The sequence below is a fragment of the Vulpes vulpes genome, chromosome 7 (genome assembly GCF_048418805.1).
Source record: "Vulpes vulpes isolate BD-2025 chromosome 7, VulVul3, whole genome shotgun sequence".
Classification (NCBI taxonomy): Eukaryota; Metazoa; Chordata; class Mammalia; order Carnivora; family Canidae; genus Vulpes; species Vulpes vulpes.
In genome coordinates this window covers 99,470,370-99,494,781 of record NC_132786.1, presented here as the reverse complement: position 1 = coordinate 99,494,781, position 24,412 = coordinate 99,470,370, and the positions used below count along the sequence as shown (strand labels likewise).

Here is a 24,412-nt window from a genome sequence, read left to right as displayed (position 1 = left end):
AACCCAGGGTCTTGGGATCGAGCCCCACATCAGGCTTCCTGTTCAGTGGGGAGTCTGCTTCTCCCTCTCCCTCTGCCTATCACTCTCCCTGCTTGTTCTCTTCCCCCTACACACCGTCAAATAAATAAGATCTTAAAAAAAAAAAATAAAAAGAAAAAATATAATGAATGAGGCATGAGAGGACTATGTGTGTTTGTATGTGTATACAATCACATGAGGACATGGTAGTTTGAAAGGGGATCAAGTCCACAAAATCTCTAGCTGTCCCCATCCAATCAGTTTCTCTTTTTCTTCTCTTTCAACTTGCTCCAACATTCTAGAATACACAGTTAAAACAGCTCTGACCTGAGGGTGGCAAGGGATGGACTTTGGCAGTGGGAGAGAGAAAAGGGAACTATAGGAGATTAAGTATAGCATAAAGGTACTAATTGGGGTGGTAGTGAACACTCTTCCCTGTATTTCCCCAGACAACCAACAAGTTAACCCAAAACCATTCCTCCTTAACTCTTAACAGCTGTTCTATTATCTCCTCTCTGTGTTCCCTTGCAGCCTTTGTCCTTGGCTTTATATCAGCTTTTAATACACAGTATACAAAACTTTACTGATTTGTTCAAACCTGGCCTAGACTTCCAAGGACTAAAAATAACTACTGTTTTTAGGCTGCCTTTACTACAAGTGTGGCCACCTGACTATGAAAACTCCATAGCCTAAAATCCTTCCAGCTAGCTTAGCTTACCAAACTATATAAAAGGTGCTTATTTCTCAAGTATTGAGAGGAGAGAGTGACCTTTTTAGTTTTGTTCTCAGAAAGAAATCAAGCACATTTGCAGACCTAACTTGGCTTTTAACAACTCTTAAACTTGACCTGACTGGAAAGTGGAATTAAGTCTATTTCAGTTTAGACTTAACTAACTCTTTCACTCAGTAGGTAGGATGTTGGTACTGGCAGTTAAGATTGCACTCTCTTGAAAGGGAAGCTACAGCCTCTATGACTGTGTGTTTGTTTCTACTAGTTGTCTGTGTCCTAAGTTAACCTAGATTCAAGGTCAGTCCATCTCCCCTTTTTTTTAAGATCTTATTTATATATTCATGAGAGACAGAGAGAGAGAGACAGAGAGAGACAGAGAGAGAGAGAGGCAGAGACACAGGCAGAGGGAGAAGCAGGCTCCATGCAGGGAGCCCAATGTGGGACTCGATCCTGGGACTTCACAATCACACCCTGAACCAAAGGCAAGACACCCAACTGCTGAGCCATCCAGGTGTCCTGGTCAATCCATCTCCTACTTCCAAGACACAAATGGTAAATAACGAGTTTACAAATCTGTTTTCTTTATAATCTGCCTTCCAACCATTTGTTTTAAAAAGTTCTAGTGCCAACTTCTGTTCTTAGATTTCAGATACCTAAGAATGATGACCAAGAGGAATAGAAACTTTGGTCCTGTCAATACTTACGAGGTTCCAGGGCTGACATTTCTCAGTCTACATAATTATAGGAAAAATGATCCCCTAAATGGATATGGAGGAAGCAGGCCTTATGATTCTGCAGAACTGGAGGAAGGCCATAAATTGAACTCCATGGGAATAGTGTCAAATGTTACTGCTGGAGAGTGTCATGGTTAGATTTTACAGAAAACAAACCAGATACACTTTGGTATGTAGCATCTTAAGGGTTTTTCTTTTTAATTTTAAACACACATTAAGTAAATACCTAACATGCAAATATCACACCAATTAGAACAGTTCTTTACACTGAATGGTATGCTACTATGGAGGTTGTTAGTCAATATGTGCTGAAGGGATGTGTGTATGTGTGTGCCTGTGTCTGTCTGTCAGCCAGACCTTCCTGTGTAAAGAGAAATCTTTACACTGAACACACATCAATCAATGTGTGAGTGCTATTTACAGACATGGGCAGTTTGTCATGAGCCTCTAAGTTGACTTTGTTCATTGGCTGCCCCATCCCTCATGCAGCATCATAGGAGGCTACTTTCCAATGATGCTTTCATAGCAGCCTCAGCACTGACATCTCATTAGAGGGGGTGCCTGAGCGCTTCTTCTTACCACTCTATGAGAGTGGTAGCCTCTTGTCCAGCTATTTGTTCAGTGATGTGGCATAGCACTGTAATCTTTATGTTCTACCATTGTGTTTTTATTAAGGATACTTTTTTATGGGGACACCTGGATGACTCAGTGGTTGAGCATCTGCCTTTGGCTCAGAGCGTGATACGGGAGTCCTGGAATAGAGTCCCACATTAGGCTTCCTGCATGGAGCCCGCATCTCCCTCTGCCTGTGTCACTGCCTCTCTGTGTGTCTCTCATGAATAAATGAATAAAATCTTTAAAGTTTAAAAAATGATATTTTTTATGGATCTTAATGGAAATTAGGAAAGATAGTGGAAGCAGAATCATATTTTAAACCATGTATCTTCAGAACCTTTTTTTGTTCTCATCTGCTTCTTATTTGCTGCCTCACAAATCCCATGTCATTAAAAAATGTGCTACCAAGACAGAAATTAGTAAAGGATTTAAGGTCATTTAAGTGTGTACATACATTCTGAAAAATTCTATTCCTTGATCTATGAGCATGGGCTGAGATTTGTACTTTTACTCCTGTTACAATTGGAGGTAATAGATATGATGAGGTGGCATTGCTAAATAGTAACTAGAAATAAAGTTCCAAATTTCCACAGCATTGTTACTTAATAGCAATATGTTCTTAGGCTAGTTACCTAAATTTTCTGAGGTTCCATTTCTTCCATGGTAACACAGGGCTAACTATACCTAGATCAAAATACTGATAATGAAATGAAATGAGCAAGCATAAGCATGACAAGGATAGTACTTAGGGTATAGTAGACACTCAGCAAAGGGACTATTGTAACTTATTTCTAATTAATATTATAAAAATGTATATGTATATACATACACGTGTATAGATGTATACATATATTGTGTGTATAGATCTAGCTTCAAAAAGGGGGGGAGGTGTTGTGTCTTTGTTGTAAATATAATTAGTTGTCTTTAAGATAAAAGTCCCTTGAATTATAAACACAGAGTTTTAAAAATATAGCTAATATATAAAAATAACTATTAAATAAAAAGATACAGCTTTTACCTTGGTTATTTAAAAATGACTCTTGAAAGCCAGTTTAGTCAAATATACACACATCAGTCCAATCTGTTACAAATACAATTTTGGTATGATTGTAATTGGTTACTGAAAATCTCTTACAACATCTTCATTTTGTACACATTTTTCAAAGTGTACCTTGACTTAATCTGAATATTTTTCTAATTATTTCCCAGAATTAAATGTTTCTGACGCATGTAAAATGACCTTTATAACAGTCTGTCATAAAGTATAATAAATATCCATCATCAACAGGATAAAGTACACAAAAATCAGGAAACTACATATTTGTGACCATCACTTAGATATTCTTTTAGATGATTCATTTATTCATATTATTTTGAGAATGCTTAATCTATAGAAGTAAGAAGAGAAAGAAAATGGACCAAAAAAAAAAACTAAAAAAGCCCATAAGTTTCAATGTTTAGATTGAGATCTTTTCATAAGTCAAGTAATCAAATAAAGTGACAGGTTTAGCAAAATTTCTAATGTTTTTCTGCTCTAAAGTCTACCACAAAATTCCAACAAAATTTAAAGGATGCTCAAAGCTATCTATAAGAAGGAGCAATTAAAACTGATAAAAGATTGTAGTCCTTGGTATTCAGAATCAATCATTCTAGATTCTCCTGTTAGACGAGACAGAATGATTTGTGAAGAATGCAGAAATGCATTTTTTTCAGCCAGTATCCTTCCTTAATTGCATTTACTATACAAATTAAACTTGGATAATTATATAAAGCCACTTCCTTAACAAAAAAATAAGCACTGTTACAATGAATACATACTCTACTTTGATAATAGTCACAACCAGACAAATTGAGCACACATAGAATAAGGTTTGGAGTAGAACTTTGGATTTTCCTTGTTCTAGATGTATATCAGAGCCATGTAATTGTTACAGATATCTTTTACAGATATCTTTAGTTTTACAGATACCTTTAAAATACATTACTTGATTACTGAAAGCTCTATTTTGCACACTTAGCATGCTATCATTTGATCTAAAAATAAAAACAAAGCAATAGATTTCTGTTCTAATCACTTGCTAGTTATTCCAAGTTTTTTTTTTAAGATTTTATTTATTCATGAGAAACACAGAGAGAGGTAGAGACATAGGCAGAGGGAGAAGTAGGCTCCCTGTGGGGAGCCCATGTGGACTCAATCCCAGGACCCTGGGATTATGAACTGAGCCAACTCAACCACTGAGCCACCTAGGTGCCCCTTATCCCAAGTTTTGATTGAGAAGCTATTCCCTAAAGGTGCCTACAAATATATAGAGACAGAAGAGGTGGTTAGGACTACTACTTTGAAAATCAGGCATAGGAAACAAAACCAAAGTCAGTTAAATTTTGAGATTAGGTTAAAGGGGCAAGGGAAAAAACGTGGAAGCATGGGAAGCTCTTTGGAAAAGGTAGATCTGAGCAGGGAAGCTCTGAAGAGCTAGAGATGTATTATGAGGAAGCTAGTGACTGAGGGGGTATAACAAAACAGAGGGAGCAAGGAAATAATACAATTAATTACTTGTATTATTCTTTTTCTTCTGGTTTTTTCCTTGGACTTCATATAAACATAAACAAAACCACATTCTTTATTTATTAATATTTTGCATTTGCTCTTTAACTTAGCACTTCCTCTATGCAACATAATTTTACTGTAAAATTAGACAAGGCAGCAGATATTATTAAAGGAATTAAAATAATGTATCTGTGCCAAACTTCAGCATACTAAAATAATTTTTATGCAACAAATGCATATTTCAACTGTGCTCACATAGAATTAGTTGAAAAAGAAACTTTAATATCTCCAGTTTGCTACTAAACTAATAGTTCAGGAAATACTACTCTTCTAGCAGCAACACCCAACCTAGAGTATTTTTCTCTCCTTTGCCTTTACCATATTGTTTCAAACTTGTAGCAAATAAGCATGCAGGCAGTGGAAATGAAAATGAGTATCTCTATGGGAAAAAACACTTTGTCTAATAATTTTGCCTCTACTTGCACTTGAATAAACCTACATCCATATTTATGTTTGGTCAAAAACAGCTTCTTGGATTCCTTTCTTTCTTGTCTTCTCTGTTAGCTGTTCCGGTGATGAGGTTTGATAGTCTAAGGATATTTGGAGGAAAAGGCAGCGGTATGATAATGTTCAATGCTTATATGGAAACTCAAAAGAAAGGGTGAGGAAATGAAGACCTTATAAGAAAGACAAATAATTGTCTTAGCTACCCAAAGAAAGAACCTGAGATAGAGATTGTTGGTGGCAACGATCTATTGAGAAGGGAAGTGAGGAAAGGTCAGCAAAGACAGGGTGCAAAGATACTGTTGCAGTCAAATTCTGATCTCAACTGATTCTACCCAGAACTCAGAACACAAATGATACCACAAAGTTTTTCCACTTTGAGGCAAAGTGGGAGCCTGGCTTTTATACCCTCCCATCAGTCAGCCATTTACTGAGGGTAGCACAGAGAGGGCTGGGGGTTGGGGTGGGTTAACCTCTACACATTACTCAGCAATATGGCTCCCTTTGATGGAGGCCATTTTTCTGAAAATGATGTAGCTGTGAGTCATTAATGGCCAGAACTCAGAGCAACTGGGGATGGTGCACCAGCACTATAAAAGGATGTCTAACTTAGTAGCAGCCATCTTGAGCCCTGAGGGAACCTTTCTCATGAAAGCCAATGCTAACAATGGCAGAGGTAAAGAGGGCCTGGCCCCTCACAGCACCATGTAGTTGCTGCCCCCATTCTGGGTTGTGTCTCAGAAATTTTTTTTTTTTCTTTTTAAGTTCTCTATACCCAACACGGGGCTTGAGCTTACAATCCAGAGATCAAGAGTTGCATGTTCCTACTGACTGAGCCAGCCAGGTGCCCCATTCAGAACTGTTTCTGATGTAAGAGGAAAATTTACATGAGTTTTGAAAGATAGTAAAAGAAAGATTTGAGCAGGATTAATGCAAATGCTTTATGTTAAGCATAACATTACATGACACAGACCATCCACTCTGAAGAGACGTATTTTGTTTTTCCTTGGAAAAAATAAGACTACTAGGCTGGCAGTTCTTGGAGGACAGATACTTATATATATTTTCTTTTTAAACCCAGTATCCAAATCTAAAATAAGTCTTCAGGGAACCTGGGTGGTTCAGTGGTTGAGCTCAGGTTGTGATCCTGGGGTCCTGAGATCAAGTCCTGCATCGGGCTTCCTGTGGGGAGCCTGCTTCTCCCTCTGCCTGTGTCTCTGCCTCTCTGTGTCTCTCATGAAAAAATAAATAAAATCTTAAAAATAAAAAATAAATAAATTTTAAAATTAAAAATATTTATTTCTAAAACCAATTTATTGCAAAAGGCAATACATATAATTATGCTTACTGGATGAACATATCTTGATGTTTTGAAGTGTGAAAAAAAACCCCAAAATATAGTGACGAATTTCTTTACATTTGGTCTTCTGATAGTGTATAGTTCTTCTGATTTATTTTATGGCAGGGTAATTTTTTTCTAAAGAACCCTGGATGTGTGATGGAAATGATATTGAATTGATATAGTACTTTTTAACGCTATAATTAATGGATGCAAAACCACCAAATTCACTTATTGTTTTCTTATTGCATAGATCTAAATCAAATTTCAATTCAGCCAATGTTCTTTTCCCCTATAAGGTTGAGTAGTTTTTTTTTTGTTTTTTTGTTTTTTTTTTTTTTACTGAGCAGAACTTTCTTATAAGGCTGATGTTATGAAATAGCACTAATCTTTTCTTCTCATCAACTAGGTTATTAGGTTTTTATTATGTGTAATCTTTACATTTCAGGGACAAGTTTCAACCTCCCTTGCTACAAATAAAAAATTCATGTGAGTCCAATAGGGTTTTAGGCTAGCATAAAGATTTTTAGAGAACAAAAGCGGGAGAAAAACCACTTTCAATGCTGGGCAGGTTAAGAAATGTTAGGGCAATGTTACACATTCCATTTGTCTGCCCTGCCCTATTTGGGGCAATCCCAACATGAGTCAGAATTTAAAGTGGGCTGGGATGGCATAAATCAAAACTCTAGTTCATGATGGAATTTACAAGAAGAACCATTGTAAAGCCACTGATGACATTCATTTGTGTTGAAATGGGCCATCACAAGAAGGCTGGTCTGGTGAGGTCATATCACAACCTTTCATTGTGATTCATTTACACACACTTTAGTCAATGTAGCTTTGAAAAAATTCTGATTGCAGCATACAATGGACGATTATATAAACCATGCTGTATCAGAACACTTTTTAACTTGAAAGAGGACACTATTAACTACACTGGTGCAAGGTATAAATTAGAACTCAGGTAAACTGAGGTCTGAGGTCACCCTAAATGCACATTAGTTTGGTGGTAAAGAACAAGAAACCAAACAATAAACAAGGCAATCCATGCTAAGGTGATAAATAGGAAAGGTCAGGAAAGGGAATGCCCTGAGTTAGTGATGAAGGAATCTCTTCACATGAAGGAGGGCCTGACATGTTTTGAAGGACAGGTACGACGCAGACATCTGGTTGAAATTTGTGATGGTTTTTAGATTTTATATATAATATGTTTATGTATATTTGATATTTTATGTATTTTGACATATATTCTTAAATGTGGGAAGATGAAAGAGTATAAAGAATACTTGAGTGCATTTGAGAATGACTTTGCAGTTCATATTATTTTCTAGACAGTGAAGTTTCTCTTGGTGGGCCAAGCAGATTTTCAATTTGTAAAAAAAATTTGTTCCTAAAGACAATCAAATTCAGTTTGCAACTGAAAGCACCTGAGCACATCAGTTTGTCTTCTGACATTTACTCATCTGGGGGAAATTTGTGAGGAAGTGAGAGGAAACTAAGAGAGAAAGATGGGGTCAAAGCACAGAATCTCCCAGGATAGCTTTCCTTCTTCAGACTTGGAACTTCAACAAGGATCAAAATCTCAAGATTCAGGGAGGGCTCCAGAGGCCCCTCTGAGGCAAATTCTGGTTAAAGCTGCATTTGTCTAACTTGGAAAAGCAATATTAGTCATGTGCTTTGTGTCTTGTTTTAACTGGAACTATTCCATACATTCCAACTGTCCTGTTTATGAGGCACACTCCCTTTTTATAAAAGCCAAAATATTCACCGGTTTCCCACTCTGTTCCTCTAAATAATGTTTTTAATCTAACATACTAGAGTTCCAGGGGCTCTTCCTATTTTCCTCTCCAACTCTTGGCAGGTATGAATTTCCTTTCTCCCACTTAAAAAAAAATATATCACACTGCTATTCACGTCAAAACCTCAAATGCCATAGTTAAGGATGTAAAAGAAATGCCCCAGGATAGTAGGAATGCATTTTCTACATTATGTTTTTTAAATCTGAAGTCACATTGCAGGTGTGTACTTGATTAGAGAAACAAAGAAACTCTTTATATTATAAAGAATTTTGTTCTTAGTAAAAAAGTAAATTAGAATCCAAAATGAATTTTAGTTCATTTAGCATTTGGCTTTCCTGCAATTACACTTCAAAAACCAGAAAGGTATTTATATTTTACTCTGCCCTTGAAAAAGAAAACCTATATATACAATAGGATAAGTTAGGGAAAATGAAAAACAATAAATATTTATTAAGTGATTACTCTGTTTTAGGTCCTCTACTAAGCACTTTATATGTATTATTTCATTGAGACTTTTAAAAAATCCTATAAGGAAAGGATGCCCATCTATAAAGATGGGGAACTATAGTTTAGGGAAAGTCTCATTCTAAAGTCACACATTTAGTGAGCAGAGAGACCAGGTTTGAACCTAGTTCTGAGTACAGAGCCTTTTCTTTTAAATGATGTCCTATATGGAATAGAGAATAACATAAAGACAATTAAGCCAAACTCTTGCTATTAAACTATTATTAGTCTTTAAGTAATGACTCAATAATAATTCCCATGTACCTCAATTTTTTTCATATAAATAGTATGTCATTGCTTTTTCTATTATCAGTCCCACTCTTGGGAGGTGGGTGTTAGATTCTCAGCAGTATTATTTTCTGTGTCAGTGCCAAAGACCTCCCTAAATACTACAGTGCCCTTTTCAAAATTCATTTTATTTGCATGCACAAGGAAACTTTGAGTTTTAACACTGAAGCTCCAGCCTGAACATCTCACTGAGTGCTGAGTGCCTAAATTACATTAGTTGGCACTTTTTCAGCATAAGGGAGAACTTATCCTTTTACAACTGTGTTTCCCCAGCCTCTTGCCAGGGGACAGCTCTGGGCTGCATGCTAATTAGGCAGAAGCACTTGAAATGGTGTTTGCAGTTGCTATTTCCATTTGTGAATTTCCAGTTCTGTCCTGGAAGCCAAATCTGGAACAGGGAAGCAGGCATCTTGTTCTTCTCCATAACTGCCTATTCTTTGACCTTGGTTTGATAATAACTTTGCTGGGGTTTTGCTTCCTGGCTGATGAAGCTAAGAAAATGCTCCTCCTTTTTATGTGCTCTAAAAACACTTTAAAATGAAGAGTCTGAGTTAAAAGGACATGATTGGTGGAGAACATTTGCTTTATACCATGCACAGTTCTATTAATTTATGGGAATATTTTAAGATACAATTTATAATATGGAAGATTTATTTTAAAAGGCTCACTAAGGGGCAGCCCAGGTGGCTCAGTGGTTTAGCGCCGCCTTCAGTCCAGGGCCTGATCCTGGAGACCTGGGATCGAGTCCTATGTCGGGCTCCCTGCATGGAGCCTGCTTCTCCCTCTGCCTGTGTCTCTGCCTCTCCTCTCTCTCTCTCCTCTCTGTGTATTCTCATGAATAAATAAATAAAATCTTTTTTTAAAAAAAATAAAAGGCTCACTAAGCCCTATATGTTAGGTATATCCAGTTGCCCGCCAGTTGTCTGGTAATGCAGAACCATTCACTGTTTTAACACTGTTAACTTAGAGGCACAAGCAAGCTTTTTGAAGGATAGAAATGTTCTTTATGTTGATTGTAGTAGTAGTTCCACAGGCCTATACATCTGTCAAAACCCACTAATTGATACGTTAAAGAGACGTGGTTTGTTAATGTAATTATTATTACATATTACATATTATTACATATTAATGCAAATTATATCAATATATTTTATTAAAATGAGCTTTGTAAACTAACATGGAGTATTTTTTGTTAGCTAAAGGACAATCGGTGCACAGTGAGGAAATATATTTCTCTCTTGATAGTATATACAAAAATATTAAATTACTTCAGTGGTTTTTAAAAAGTAAGCCAATGACACATTAATAAATCCTTTGACTTACAGATAATTACAGATCAGTTAGTGAGTAACTAAAGTCATTTATCTCTGCACTGTACTGATCTGATATACATGACTTCCATTCAGATCAAGGGGTAAATTATTTTAATGCTTCTTCAAATACATGGAGCTCAGTTGGATAATAAAATTATTTTTCAAATTCAAAAATTGATTTTTATATTCTACTGGGAACTTCTTGCAAGCCTTCAGAGTATGAAAACTTGAGTGTGTAGTAACACCAAATGTAAGATTAAGTATCTTAGTAATTAATACTGTTATTGCTAATAAAGCTAATACTAAAACTAATAGCGTGAAGTATACATGAATAATATATTTCACATTCTATTCTCTATAGTAAAGTTTCTTCTATCTTCAGTGCAAGATTGATCCTAAATACTTGTGTCTTTTATAAAATCCATTTTATTTTGGGCTCAAAGAAAATTCTGAATTATAATGAAAAGATTTTTCACCTGTCTTATAGGATAGAAATTTAATCTTCTATAATACTTTAAATACCTTAAACTATTTCAAATAATAATTGCTCAGTTTTATTTCATTGCATGGAATTTGACTAGGTACTTCTTTATACATATGCATGAGTTGACAGTGTTTTACCTCATAGTCTTTAGTGTGTACTTCCTAAAAACAAGGATATTCTCTTACAAAACCACCACAGAGTTGGTGAATTCAGGACATTTAATAGTGATATTATAAAACAAACTAATCTATAGTCTGTATTGTCCTATGAAATTCTTGTTCCATATTCTCCATATGTCCCCAAATGGTCCAGCTACTACTTCTCCTTCATCAAAACTCAGCTTTATCAGAGTTCATTTTTCTTTGGGTAAATCTTCAACCGATGCTTTAATCTTCTCTTTGTTCTCACTGGCTGTTTATAGGCCTCTCCCCTAACCCCCACCTCCCCATTTCCCAAAACTATCAGCCTCTATTTTTTCAAAATCCTAAGCTCTTATTTAATATGACCCCCTCTCCATCTTTGTTATTACCAGACACTTTCCTAAATTTTACAGTGTATTCATACCTTTGCTCAAGGTTTTCAGCCTCATCTGATTCCATGTAATCGTCCAAATCACCCACACATCTCACTACCTCCACCTGGGGCAGAACCATTAGCAATCCCTAGAGCCAGCGACTGTGGCAGGGAATTCTCATGAGGTATATTCTCATGAGGGACCACTTGATCATGAAACCATGAAAATGATATCTGACTTTTCATAATACCTATAACTCAATTTCTGCCCAACAAGTCTATCACTAGATGATCTAGTTTGTGACCCTGTTCTCAGAGAGCAGTGACCTCTGGTATCAATGCTGTGCTGACCTCCTAGTAGCCAAGGGTTAGTCCTGAATATATATATCATACCTTGTGCACCCTAAGGGGGAGCACTGGGCCTCATTCTCCAGCTGTGCTATGCGGCCTTCAGCAGGGTACAAGACATGCTCAGAAACCCAGGCCTCTATTCCATCCCAACATCATCCCATTAAATGTCACCAAGCATTATGTGGCTTTGGATTCTTCAAGAGGCATCAAACATGCTACATCCTCTGAACTAGTGACTGGTACTAGTAATGTTAATCCTTGTGTTTCTGTTACCAACTTCAGAGGTTATAGGCACTGTGATTATATTACATTGGCTCTCACCTTAAGGCTCTGGTTCTAGATGGTTATGGTTGAAACACTCATCAAAAGGGACTTTTTAAACCAAAATTTTGAATGCGTGAAACTTACTCTCTTTTTGAGAGGTTTTTTTTGGTGTTACTACCTTCCAAATGAATTCCCTTGGAACTTGAGCCCCATTTATCATTTCCAGAGGGTTTTCTTTTGCAAATTATGTTCCACTCGTCTTCAATAAAAGTTCAAGCCAAATGCACACAAACACAATAGAGCAATATCTTAGGAGGTATGCCTTGTACTAAAAAAGGAGACCAGCTAGGTCATTTTTCCTGCCAATAATACAGTTCTGCTACAGTGAGTTCTTTGTTTGCAACTAGAACAGCCAGTTCTACAGCAATTCCTACACCCTCCAAAACTTTCTTGCATTCTTTGTTCTACTGCAGTCAATGAATACCTTACACTACCAGGCATAGCCAGTCCAGCACCCTAGCAAGCTGGCAATAAGAAAAGACATTTCCTAGTTTGGCATTCCTTAAGGTACCTACTGTCAGCCTAATCTTGTAGAATTCTGAATTTTTCTTTTAATTATTTTCTTTGCTCAACCTGATAATATTCTAAATCTGTTTTGGAACATAGTCGTAATCCCTCATACCATAAGGTTGAAGCTTTCCATCCAGCTCCTTTCTCTACCCAGTATCTATAACAGTTACTAGGGAATCATAGCAAATATATGCTCTCCACTGAAATCAGGAAAAACGCTTGTACCTGGGAAATGTTTGTGGTTCAATTCAGAGGATAGGACCCTGGTACCATATGTATATGTGGACAAACAGTACCTCAACTGTGGCTGCATTTTACCATTATCATATTTAGAAATATCAACTTTTTTTTCTATTGTAAAAGGAAGTTGGGTCCCAAACCATGCAAAATATCAACACATCCATGGCGAAAATCACTGCCCACTTCACATACCTAAGAAGACATATTTGGTACATTTCTTCAGAGCTGACATTTCTTGTCTTTCATTTTCCCACCTTCATTACCACACTTTCCCTCCACTTCTAAACTTGGTCTCTCCCATGGACTTTGGCTTGAACTAGTCCTTGGCAGGTAATTTTCCTTATTCCATACAATCTGGGGAACATGATTTTGGGAGGCAGTTTTCTAAGTCAAACTGCATCAGTACTGATCTAGAATGGCAACAGAGTCTGTCTTTGACAAATATAGTGGTATTTGTTGATTAATACAAAACATAGCAACAAAACAATAAAAACACCTGGGAAAGAGAGAGAGAACACATCTCCAGAATCACTGTAGTAATGATGGTTGGCTCATTGATAAGGTTATCCTGAAAGGCCACTTCCTAAAATCTTATATGCTGTTTTAAAATATGAACATTTAGTACTCTGAATAACAGCACTCACAAGCATTTTTAAAAATCACCCTGAGTATATATCCAATAGAACCACTATAATGTAACATTATAATTCTAATTTAATGATCTTATTCTTATTTCCTAAACTAATTTTAATTGGAACATTAAAAAAATAACTTAGGGAAGGTAATTTTGATAAATCTGTTTAATATTAGTAGCTTCCCAGTGTGACTTGATCAAATACTTTTGTTGAAAGGTAGGATTGTTTTAATTAAATTATAAAATCCCAATGGAAACATTTTGACTTCCATTATTTTTCCTTGATATGTAAATTATAGTAATTTACTTACTCTAAAAACCGTAAGGAGGTCACATTAAGATTGATCTTTAAAATGAAAAATAGGCCTTTTAGTCCATTAAAGCAGTATGAAAATGTTTATTTTACCTATTCATTCACTTATAGATATTAAATATAAGCCAGCTGAATAATTCAACAAAATTTGGCTAATTTATGTCAGTAAATTACTTCCCCTTGTTTACTTCCCCTCTCTTGGATTAGGCATAAAGGTGGCACAGTCTACCCACAGGATGGCCCTTAAAGTAATTTGGGGCTGTTTGGCCAGAGAATTCTGGAGATGATGTAGAAGGGAATAGTCAGTCATACAGCATGGGATAACTTGCCTGTAGGGAGGACCAGAGCAGGGACTTTTCTCATCCCTGAAGACAGTCTATTATGTATGATAAAGGCTGTAGACTCAATGCATTTAGGTCTGAATTCTGGTTCCATTACTTATTAGCTAAGGATATTGAAGAAGTTATTCAATATTTCCTTAATTAGTTTGCTTAATTATAAAATCGGAATTATCAGAGTATATACCTCAGAGAGTTGTGGGCATTAAAGGATATATTTTTATACTGTATGTACAGAAGGGTACCTGGCATACAGAAAATACTTCACAAATGTTAACTATTATTATTCTTTTAACTCTAACACACAAAGCTATGGATGTTTTAAGAAAGTCTAAATGAATAATGATTAAATGAACTAGAGTAGTCTGTCTTCAATACCTTTTTTAGTATTTGGTTAAGTAACTATAAAATCCAGTTTGTATAATCTAAATAGAAATCTATTTTAAATTACAAATTGACGGTAAAGGATCAGGATTACTTTTAATACTTAATTATCAACACTGGAAATTATCACAGGAATTTAAAAGGAAAACAACTTTGTAAAAAGTAGATTAAAAATACGAAGTCTCTATTTTGATCTTTGCTAGAGATTTTCCTATAAAGCCAAGAAACTGCCTTCTGGAGTGGACTGAGAAAGCAGAAACAGGTGTATTTTATGGGATTAAAACTTTCATAGTAGAACTCACTTTTGGAAAGAAAACTATTTCTTAAAGTTCAAACTCTAATGAGGATTATAGCTAAAGATGTTTATTTGCTTGAATACCCAATTTTAAATTAATCACTATTGTCTCCATCTCATTCACTCAGTCATTTACTTCAAATAGTTTATTAGGACCTACCATATGCCAGGCATTAGAGACACAGAACCAACCTGAAGTCTCTCTCTCTCTCTCTTTTTTGTCTTTTTGAGATTTATTTATCTAGTTGAGAGAGAGAGCATATGAATGGGGACAGTGAGAGAGGGTCTAAAGCAGACTCCACATTGAGCATGGAGCCCAGTGCAAAGTTGGATCTTAAGACCCTGAGATCAGGGCCCTGAGATCACGACCAGAACCAAAACCAAAGTCGGTTGTTCCACCAACTGCATCACCCAGGCTCCCCACAGTTTCTTTCTTACGGAGGTCACAGGTGTTGAAATGGGACATGAACAAGGATTCAGAGAGTTAGGCATGGGATACCCTAGAAAGAATTTGTCTGCCCTGTGGAAGAACCTGAAGACACTTGTAGTATAGAAGGTTCTGAGTAGAAAGGTAAAATGTGGACAAAGATTTGAAATGATGAAGACTAGTTAGGAAGGAAGGTCATGGAATGAAGGATATATTTCAGCTTTCTCTACTATGGAGGCATTATATTAAAAGGAGGAGATAAATGAAAAGAGTGACAAGAATAAGAACGGCTATTCCGCCCTTAATGAGATAGTGACCAGGGAATACACAAGTGCATCCATGGAATGGGCTTTAAGAACCATGCCCTACAGGCACTTTGCCATGAAGGAGAAAGGAACTCCAGCTGTATACATTGGCATCAGGCTCAACAGAGCTATGTCGGTCAAAGGAATAAGGAATGTCCTACACTGCATGTGTTTGGTTGTCCAGAACACATGAGGATAAAGATTCACTAAATAGGCTCTATGTGGTGGTGACCTATGAATCTGTCACAGCTTTCAAAAAATCTATGGACAGTCAATATGGATGAAAACTAACTACTGACTGTCAAATAAAATTCTAAAACTGCAAAAAAGGAAAAAAAAAAAAAAACAGCAAAAACTTCTGCCTGAAGAAAGCATAGCAGTATATTCCTCTAGCCTAACTGGAAATGCTCTAAATAACCAATACTGCTAGACATGGCTAATCACTACAAATATTTAATAGCCAAATAATTACCTATTTTAGTAAAAATTAATGGAAACATAATAATATGAATATATTAAACTATACAGAGTATCAACCTATAATAGAATAGCTCCAAGCTGCGAGGAATGACACAAGCCCTAGGATGATCAGCGGTCTGACTTATGTACCTTGAATACTTTTGACTGAACAGGTTACCACATACTTAGTAGATCAGTCTCTTTTTCTTTCTCTCTCATAACCACAAGTCATACACATCTGTAACACATTGGAAATCCTGTGGGAGGCAGAGTTACATTCCAAGTTACTCCCATAAAGCCACATGTCTTCTCTCCGTTCTCACTATAATAGGAAACTAACCATAGTGAAGTGTATTTAAGATGAGTTGAGAGCATTTGGGTGCTTCCACTGGAGGTATGCTTTGATCACGCTCCCAATTCACAAATCATTATATTCCCATCTGTAATTACTCTGTGCCAGTAACATTGTTACAGGGTAGGACCCAGGAATCTCCACAGAAGCAGTGTGTGAAAGTCCTCTTTCATCTGACAGTCACAGTGAATGTATAACTTTGAGCAACATCCAGAAATTTTTTGAAGAAGGTAGGAGGCAACATAACAGTTCAAATCTCATCTTTTCTACTTACTACCTAGGTGACTGAAATGATCTCCTCTGTGCTTCAATTTCCTCATCTCTAAAATAGATAATTCTACCTCTTTCATAGTATTAGCATGAAGATTAAATTAATATGGCAAATCATTTAGATCAGTGAATGGTATAGAGTGAGAGCTACCTGTTTGTTACATTATGTGAACATTATACTTTCTTTCCACTGCATATAGAAGCCACACTTTTATGACTTCTTTAGGATGTAATTGGGAAAGTGACATTTTTAGAGATTAACAATTAGGCCATCTACTCAAGCTCAGCATTTAATTGTTCAATTTAATAAAATGCAATATGAATCATCATAAAATGTTATTTTTTCTATGGCTGCTTTTATTTTATAATCAATATACAGTTTACAGAATGCATTTCATATAAAATTGGAGAGGATACACAGGGCTCAGCATTCTCATGCTGGCAAAACTCTAAACGTACAGACTTGGGCTGCGACAGGGTTTAGTTTTGTTTTGGGGACCAAGAAGGTCCTAAGCATGTACTGTACAGGGTAGGTTTTGAATGTTGTTAGGTTATTCGATGAACATACAAAAAAACTTTCCTAATGTCAGTTTGGTAAGAGTCAATAATATCATAAGTAACACCATTTTTATACAAGTTACTCAGTGAGTCTCACTGAACCAGCAAAAAGACATCATTCAAATGACAGAATGCTATATACAACAGGCATTTTCAAGGGGGATGCTTTGAGCATCCTAGCTTATTAAGTACAAACAAGAGAAAGACTATGTAACAAGGCAAGTAGTTTATTACTTTTCAAGAAAACTGATGGTATCTGCATAGGATTGACTTCTACTTGTTAAAGTCTAAAGAAACTTAGATCAAAGCAATACCCTCTGGCACCCAGCTAGTGAATAGTAAGATGACTGTGGGGGTGGTGCTGGTGGACAAAGTGAGGAATTTAACACCCAACTATTTATACTTGGATAAGTCAAATTTAACAGATGGGACACAAAAAGCTCTAAACTGATGAACAACAAAGATCAGGCTATTTCAAATAGTTTATTTGTTCTGAGGAAGGTTCATTTCAAAATAGGGAATAGAAAAATTGAAAAGGCAATATAGTGTTGCCTCATAAAAAAATCAAATTGGAATGAAAATTGATTATGATATTTATCTTGTTGTTGCCTATATTAAAACTTCTTCAAAGATGACACTTACTCTCCCAAATAATATCCTCCAACTCCCCTTGGTTCATTAAAATTATTAACTTTTTTTGTTTTTAGTCTAATCAAGGTTTAGTTTACCAGTTGTATATAATTTATCTTTAAAACTTAAATATACATTGAAAAAAAATAAAACTTAAATATACATTGGAAAAAATTATCAGCTGGTAAAATTCTTCTGAGATAATTGTTTTATACCTGGTCCATCTTCTTCTTCTTTTTTTTTTTTTTTTAAGTATTTGTTTATTGGAGAAAGAGATAGCAAGTGTGGAGAGAGGCAGAGGGAGAGGAAGGGAATCCTCAAGCAGACTCCTTGCTGAGCAAAAAGCCAGATACGGGGCTCAATCCTAAAACCCTGAGATCATGACCTGAGCTGAGACCAAGATTTGGATGCTCAACCAACTAAGCCACTATATATATTTTTTTTTCAAGTTCTACCACTTGAAGATATGGTATATTTAAAAATACTTTTAAAAAAGAGAGGTTACAAGATTAATTCAATTTTTATCAAATGTGAATGGACAAGAAAATCATAGCAAAATTGGCTTGATGGGCAATTTTTTCATGTTTATACTAAATATAGAAATACCTTTATTTTTCTTCTTGAAGAAGATTCTGTTATCTAATAAATATAGTAGAACTTGATTCTTCATCTGTTTGTTACAAAGGTTAGAGAGATTGACAAGAAATAAATGAAACCCTGTTTTGGAATGAACAGAGAATCAATCTGATGACAAAACTGAGAAGAAATTTACTCATTCATTCATTCATTCATCAAATATGTATTGAGCACCTTTTATGTAACTGGCATTTCCATTACAGAAACAAGAACAAAGTACCTTCCCTTATAAGCTATAATGTAGTCGCTGGGTTGGGAGCAAGAAAGAAAAACAGTAAATAAATACATAACATATCCAGGATGCTACAATATACAAAAGAAAAAAAAAAAGACAGGTTAAGGCACTAGATAGTGTTGATACAGAGGACAGAGAGGGCCTCTTTGATAAGATGATATTTGAATAGACATCTCAAAGAACTAAGGGAGAGGGAAACAAATATATCTCATGGAAACACATTCCAGGCAGAGGAACAATGAGTTCAAGATTGGAGGTAGGATCATACATGGTACATCCAAGGTATAGCAAGGACCAGTGTTGTTGTAACAAAGTGATACAGGAGGAATGGAGAAGGAGGTGAGGTCAGGAAGTCATCAGGATCTTGGAAGCCATACAAAGACTTGGCCTTCAATTTGAATAGATGAGAAATCATGTAGAGTACTGAGGGGAGGAGGGACAGAACCCTGAGGTACATTTTAAAGGAATAAGTTTGGCTGCACTGTGAAGCAGAGAAGTCAGTTTAGGTAGGCATTCAAGAGTTCAAGTAAAAAATGGCATAGACCAGAGTGGTGGCAGTGGAGGTGGTAAAGTGACTGTGGAATGTGAGAGAAACAGAAATCAAAGATGCCACCAAAGTGTTATCCTGAACTACTGGAAGTGTGACTGGTAACTTAGTGAGTTGAGGGAGAAAATCGGACATTTGGTTTTGAATACATTTGAATTGATTTTGCCTTTATATGTATGGTGGAGATGCTCAATAGGCATTTTGCTATGCCACCTGGAGATCAGAGAAGTCAAGACTGGAGTTGTTGGCACACAAGTGGCATTTAGGACCCAAGACTACATTAGTCCATCTGAAGACTCAGTGTATATCTAGAAAAGAAAGTTTGAGGACTGAGTCCTCAGCCACTTTGACATTTAGAGTTGGGACAAGAGGAAGAACCAACATCAGAGAATAGAAGGAGCTTAATCCAAGAGAATGTGGGTTCAGGAAATCAAGGAAAGAAGTGTTTTGAAGCAGGGAGTGGTCAATAGCATCAACTCGCTGACAGATGATAGGCCAAGTGGGATGAAAACTATAAACTGGCAGTCACATTTGGCAATAGGGAGGGCACTATGATCTTAACAGGATGGTATAACTGCAAAGGTGATTAAAACAATGGATTCAAAGAGAAGGTGAGGAAGATTGGAGACAGCAGGAATGGACAACTCTTTCAAGGATTTTTGCTAAAAGGAGCGTTAGAAGTAGAAGTTGAGAGATATTACCACATAGTATGGATATGCATATGGTATAAATGGTCCAGTAGAGAGGAGAAAAACTGACAATTCCAGACACAGGGGGAACAATCCTTAAAACTGAACCCAAAAAAAGCTATACTTGTGATTCCATTGGGATAAAAGAATTGACATTTGTCTGGGGAAGTAGATTTATTCATGCTAATTTTTTTTTTTATATACATGCATACCAAAAAGCTGTTACACATGCATAGTTTTAAGAGAAATATTTTTAATGCAGCCATAATGGAATCACTGAAAAGTAAATGATTGAAACTACCTGTCTTTGCTTCCTCCCTCACTTCTTCATCTCTTCCTTTAAACATAGTAAACACTCCTATAGCCCTAAATTTCAGCTAAAATATTCATGCCGTGAGACAAATGATAGAGTTTCTCCTATAGTATTTTGATCTACTGAAATATTTTAGAATAAAATGACATAAAATTTACTTTAAAATAACCTTATTGGGGAAGGAGATGAAATGAGTAGGGGAAGAGATAAAAAAAAAAATTAGCCCTGAGTTGATAGTTGATGGAGCCTGGTGATGGGCGTATGGTGACTCCTTATACCATTCTCTCTCCTTCTGTAGAGGTTAGAAAATTTCCAAATATAGTTAAAAATTAAAAGAAATCTGCCAATACCATACTTAATCCAAATAAATCCATTACATGGTAAAATTTCAGCTTATTTGTTAACAGGTGAAGGAGCTATTTGGGGGCACAGGAATTTTTCCAAATCATAATCAGTTCTTTTGCTTTCATATACAACACAAAGACTTCACATGCAGCACAAACTTTTTTTTTTTTTTATCAGAAAGCGTTTCAATTGCTTTAAGATAGAATTAACTTGGACGCTTATTGTACAAATATTTTGAAAGGCTGGACTTTTAAAAATGAAGCCTTGATTCTCTTAAATATCCTCTTTAGATAAGTATAAAGAAATCTAAGGATACTTGTGATGTGAAATATGTTCTGAGGTAAAATAATATTACAGTTATAAGAGAATGCTAATCTGATTGTTACTTAAAAGAATAAATAGCTGATTATGCATAGAAGGTAAAATTTTATTGCAATAATAGTTAACATTTTTTAAAAAAATAAATGGTAATTTCTGAAATTTGTCATTCTTATATTGCTCTATAAAAATTTAGTAAAAAATATTTTTAACCTTTCCAAGTGAACAAATGTAGAAACAACAGTGTTTGCTGAATTAACTCTTCAAATATTAACCACTAAGTATTCTTTAGTGTTTTCCAGTTACTCATTAACCATTTTATACTGTTATTGTTTCTCCAATTGTCGGTGATTTCCACCAGGGAAAGTTGAAAAACATTTTTCTAGATCAGAAAAATGGTCAGATTTATTAACAACATCCCCCTTGCTCACCATATATTCATTATTAAAAGTCCACTACATATTTGGGACCTATAAATCCTAATTCAAAAATTAAACCCAAAGTTATGTTGTTGTGCAGTTTATGGTTCCTTATATATGGCTTTATTGTCCTCAACATTTCCTTGGTGTAAACTACTGAGCAAGGGAACAAGATTTCTTTTGTAATTGATACCTAAATTTCTATTCTGCTTTAAGCATCTAATTTGCACTGTGAAGACATATAATCTGAGACTTGTAGCTATATCATGAAAGTACAACAGTTTACGCTGATCTCTAATTTTCAGAGTTGTACTGGCTATAATTTAAATTTTTTGCATGATTTTAACTGAAATGCAAACCAGTATACATCAGGAACCTTTGTATATTGACAGCGACTGGGAAAAGGATGCCTTGTTCTGATTTCAGATAAGCATTCTCTTTTTACAACTGCAGGTGCAAGGGAACCCATTCATAGTATTTGCTCCAAACCAATTACAGTCACTAAATGGAAATACAATGCTATTACATGAGAACTTGACTAATCTTTACAAGCACAAAGAATATTTTTAAAGTATTGTTATTAGTAGTAAATTCTAGAGGCAAGTAGCACTTTTTTCTCTGTCTGTGTACTGGGGATGAAATATACTTTGTTGACACAGTCTTGGTCATTTTAGTATTGTGTGTGTGTGTTCACTAAATCTAGAGAAATACTTTGTCAAATAATAACCCAAGATGGAATTACACTCAGTGGAAAATCTGCTGCAATCAATGCATAGTTCCACTGAAGAGATAATTGATAATGAATGCTACTATTTCCTTTGCCTTCAAGTTTCACTTATTTTGTAATAAACATTTAAGCCAAAAAAATAACCACAAGATAGAAATTTACTCTAATTGCTCTCATTTCACATAACTGGGTAAATCTCCTGTTGAAACAAATATTAGACAACTATTAGTGCAACAAATGAGTGAACTAGCTGGATGTTTCCATGTTGAACTCTTATTTATAAGATTATGACTTGATCGTTTTTATTAGCTTCAGGCAGAAACATGGCACATCAATCCAAAGCATAAGATAAAATTTTAATCTACAAAACAACTACAACTCTACAGGAGAGGTCAGAGAAAGGTGCTAGCAGAATTTAAGGGCTTGATAACCAAACACAGATAAAGCAAATTTATTTTTTAATTGGCAATAATCATTGCCTTGGCAAAAATAAATATGTGGCTTATATTTAAAACCAAGAAGAACTCATCCCAAATTGATGATTACTATTATTACTTACTGTATGTTTTACTGTTTGCTAACAAGCCAGGATAGCCACCTTAAATCTGCGTGTAATTCAAAGGGGCCAACACACCTTTTCATACACTATTTGACTTGAGCTTTTCTTGTGACTTAGGGAGGGAGATCCTGTCCTCATTTGTAAAATCAGGACAATAAACATTATAAAGAAGTATCTTTTCCAAATCAAGGCAATTCTATAGAAGTGGCTTGCCTGGATTGAAAGCTGTCAATCCTGGTCTAGGTTTCTGTCTCATGGTCTCAGTCTCAGGGGCTGATCTGACTGAAGCATCAGTTAGCTAGGACCCTATTTTTATTTTTTAAACTGAAAAAGTGGTGACTTAGAGAATATTTTTCGATTGTGTTCAATTCCTTCAGGCTGAGAGCACTAATGATAGAAGAAACTTTTATGCAGCCATCCTCTTCTTTCCTGGACTCAAAACCATAAATCTCACTCCCATTATACCAGTGTATTCTCAGCCTTGAATCAAATGCTAGTGGTACATGCAAAACGATGAGGGGCATCCTCAAAGATGCCTTCAAGGAGGATGCCCTTAAGGATGGAGCAGAACCCCTAAGTTGGTTTAGGTAAATAGGAGCTCTCCCTCTTCCAAACTTCCATTCTCTTACTGCGTCCCCCAATCCCGGGAGCAACACACAGAGTGTCCTCGTACAGTTAGTTACTGCTGTCACTCCGGGCGGAAATACTTGACACCTGGCCCCCCTCAGGCCGCCTGAAAGGAGGACGCTGCCACACACCCGCCCTTCTAAAGTTCTCAGGACGGATGGAGGCTGACACTGGGTCACTTACCTGGCCGGGATGTTCCTCGTCACAGCCCAGGGCCTTCGGGGAGGAGAAGAAAACAAAAGAAAACCAAACAACTTACCACTTTGGCCCAGTCCAAGAACAACTAAAAGCACCCAGGCCGCCCGAAGGAACGGGGCTGGACCCGGCCGGCAGTTTTGCAGGCAGACAAATGCGGCAGTGAAAAAAGCCAGAGCGGAGCGGCACATAATGCACAGCAGCCCGCACCCGCCCGCCGCCTGGCCGCTCTCCGGGGCGCACCTCGGGGCCCGCGGGCCAAGGGTCTCTAGGCAGCTGCCCGCAGGCCCTGCGGGCGGACCCCGCGGCTCGGAACCAGCGGTGCAGGTACGCCGGCCCGGACGCCGCTGGGCATCTCAGGGCCTCCGAGGCCCTGCCACACGGCGCGCCGGGTCCCGCGACCTCCGCCAGAAGCACCTCCTCTGACGGTCAGTGGCCCGGGGCGGCGACGCGAGCGAAGGCTCCGCAGCCCGCTCCGGGACAAAGAAAAGAGCTTTTGTTTCTCTCCAGCCGACGGGGCTTCTGCTGCATAAATCAGCTTAGGGAACAGCCAAACAGAATCAAACCCAAACAAAGCCCGAAGCCTGGGGGAAAAACCAGCCTAAAGTACTATCACTGGGTGATGCTGCCTCGGTGGGAGGGGACGCCGGCGAGGCCGAGGGGGAAAGTCGATGGCGCATCAATCAGCGCGAGCTTCTTCCACAGGTGGGCAGGGAGGCCAGTTCCCCTTGGGTACAGCTCCGCAGCCGCGTCCGCCGAGCAGCGGGCACAGTCAAGGCGGCGGCGTCCTGGCTGGCGAGGGAGGCAGCGCGGGCTGCCAGCAGCTGGAGAAGCGGCTCCGCAGCACCTTAGAAGCCGCCGCCGGCGCCCGCGGACGCGGAGGGAGGCATAGCAGCTCCCCGCTCGGCCGGGAGTGGGGCGCACGGCCGCTGGCGCGGGAGGGGAGGCTCGGCGAGGGTGCCTAGCCCGGCCTCGCGGGGCGGGAGCTTCGTGCCCTCGTCCTTGCGGCCCCAGCGTGCCCCC

General features: G+C 37.3%; 2 protein-coding genes across 9 annotated transcripts in view; one reads left to right on the top strand and one right to left on the bottom strand.

The window, feature by feature from the left end:
- The window catches only part of ITGB8 (integrin subunit beta 8), a 79,210-nt gene that overhangs the window by 53,459 nt on the left and 1,339 nt on the right, over window positions 1-24,412 (bottom strand). For 3 of the 7 annotated variants that reach the window (XM_025993163.2, XM_025993161.2, XM_025993162.2), the window contains exon 1: window positions 23,454-23,978. The exons of 3 other annotated variants lie outside the window; for them this stretch is intronic. In XM_025993163.2, coding sequence (XP_025848948.1) covers window positions 23,454-23,580 — 127 coding nt within the window. In that variant the 5' untranslated portion in view covers window positions 23,581-23,978. Of the gene's footprint in view, window positions 1-23,377; window positions 23,411-23,453; window positions 23,979-24,412 lie in introns of those variants that run through there. One more of the 7 variants, XM_072764516.1, reaches the window with a different exon arrangement.
- The window catches only part of MACC1 (MET transcriptional regulator MACC1), a 182,498-nt gene continuing 182,073 nt past the window's right edge, over window positions 23,988-24,412 (top strand). Inside the window, exon 1 of one of the 2 annotated variants that reach the window (XM_072764508.1) lies at window positions 23,988-24,094. The gene's annotated coding sequence lies outside the window, so the exon portion shown is untranslated. The remainder of the gene's footprint in view (window positions 24,095-24,412) is intronic. The other variant, XM_072764510.1, reaches the window with a different exon arrangement.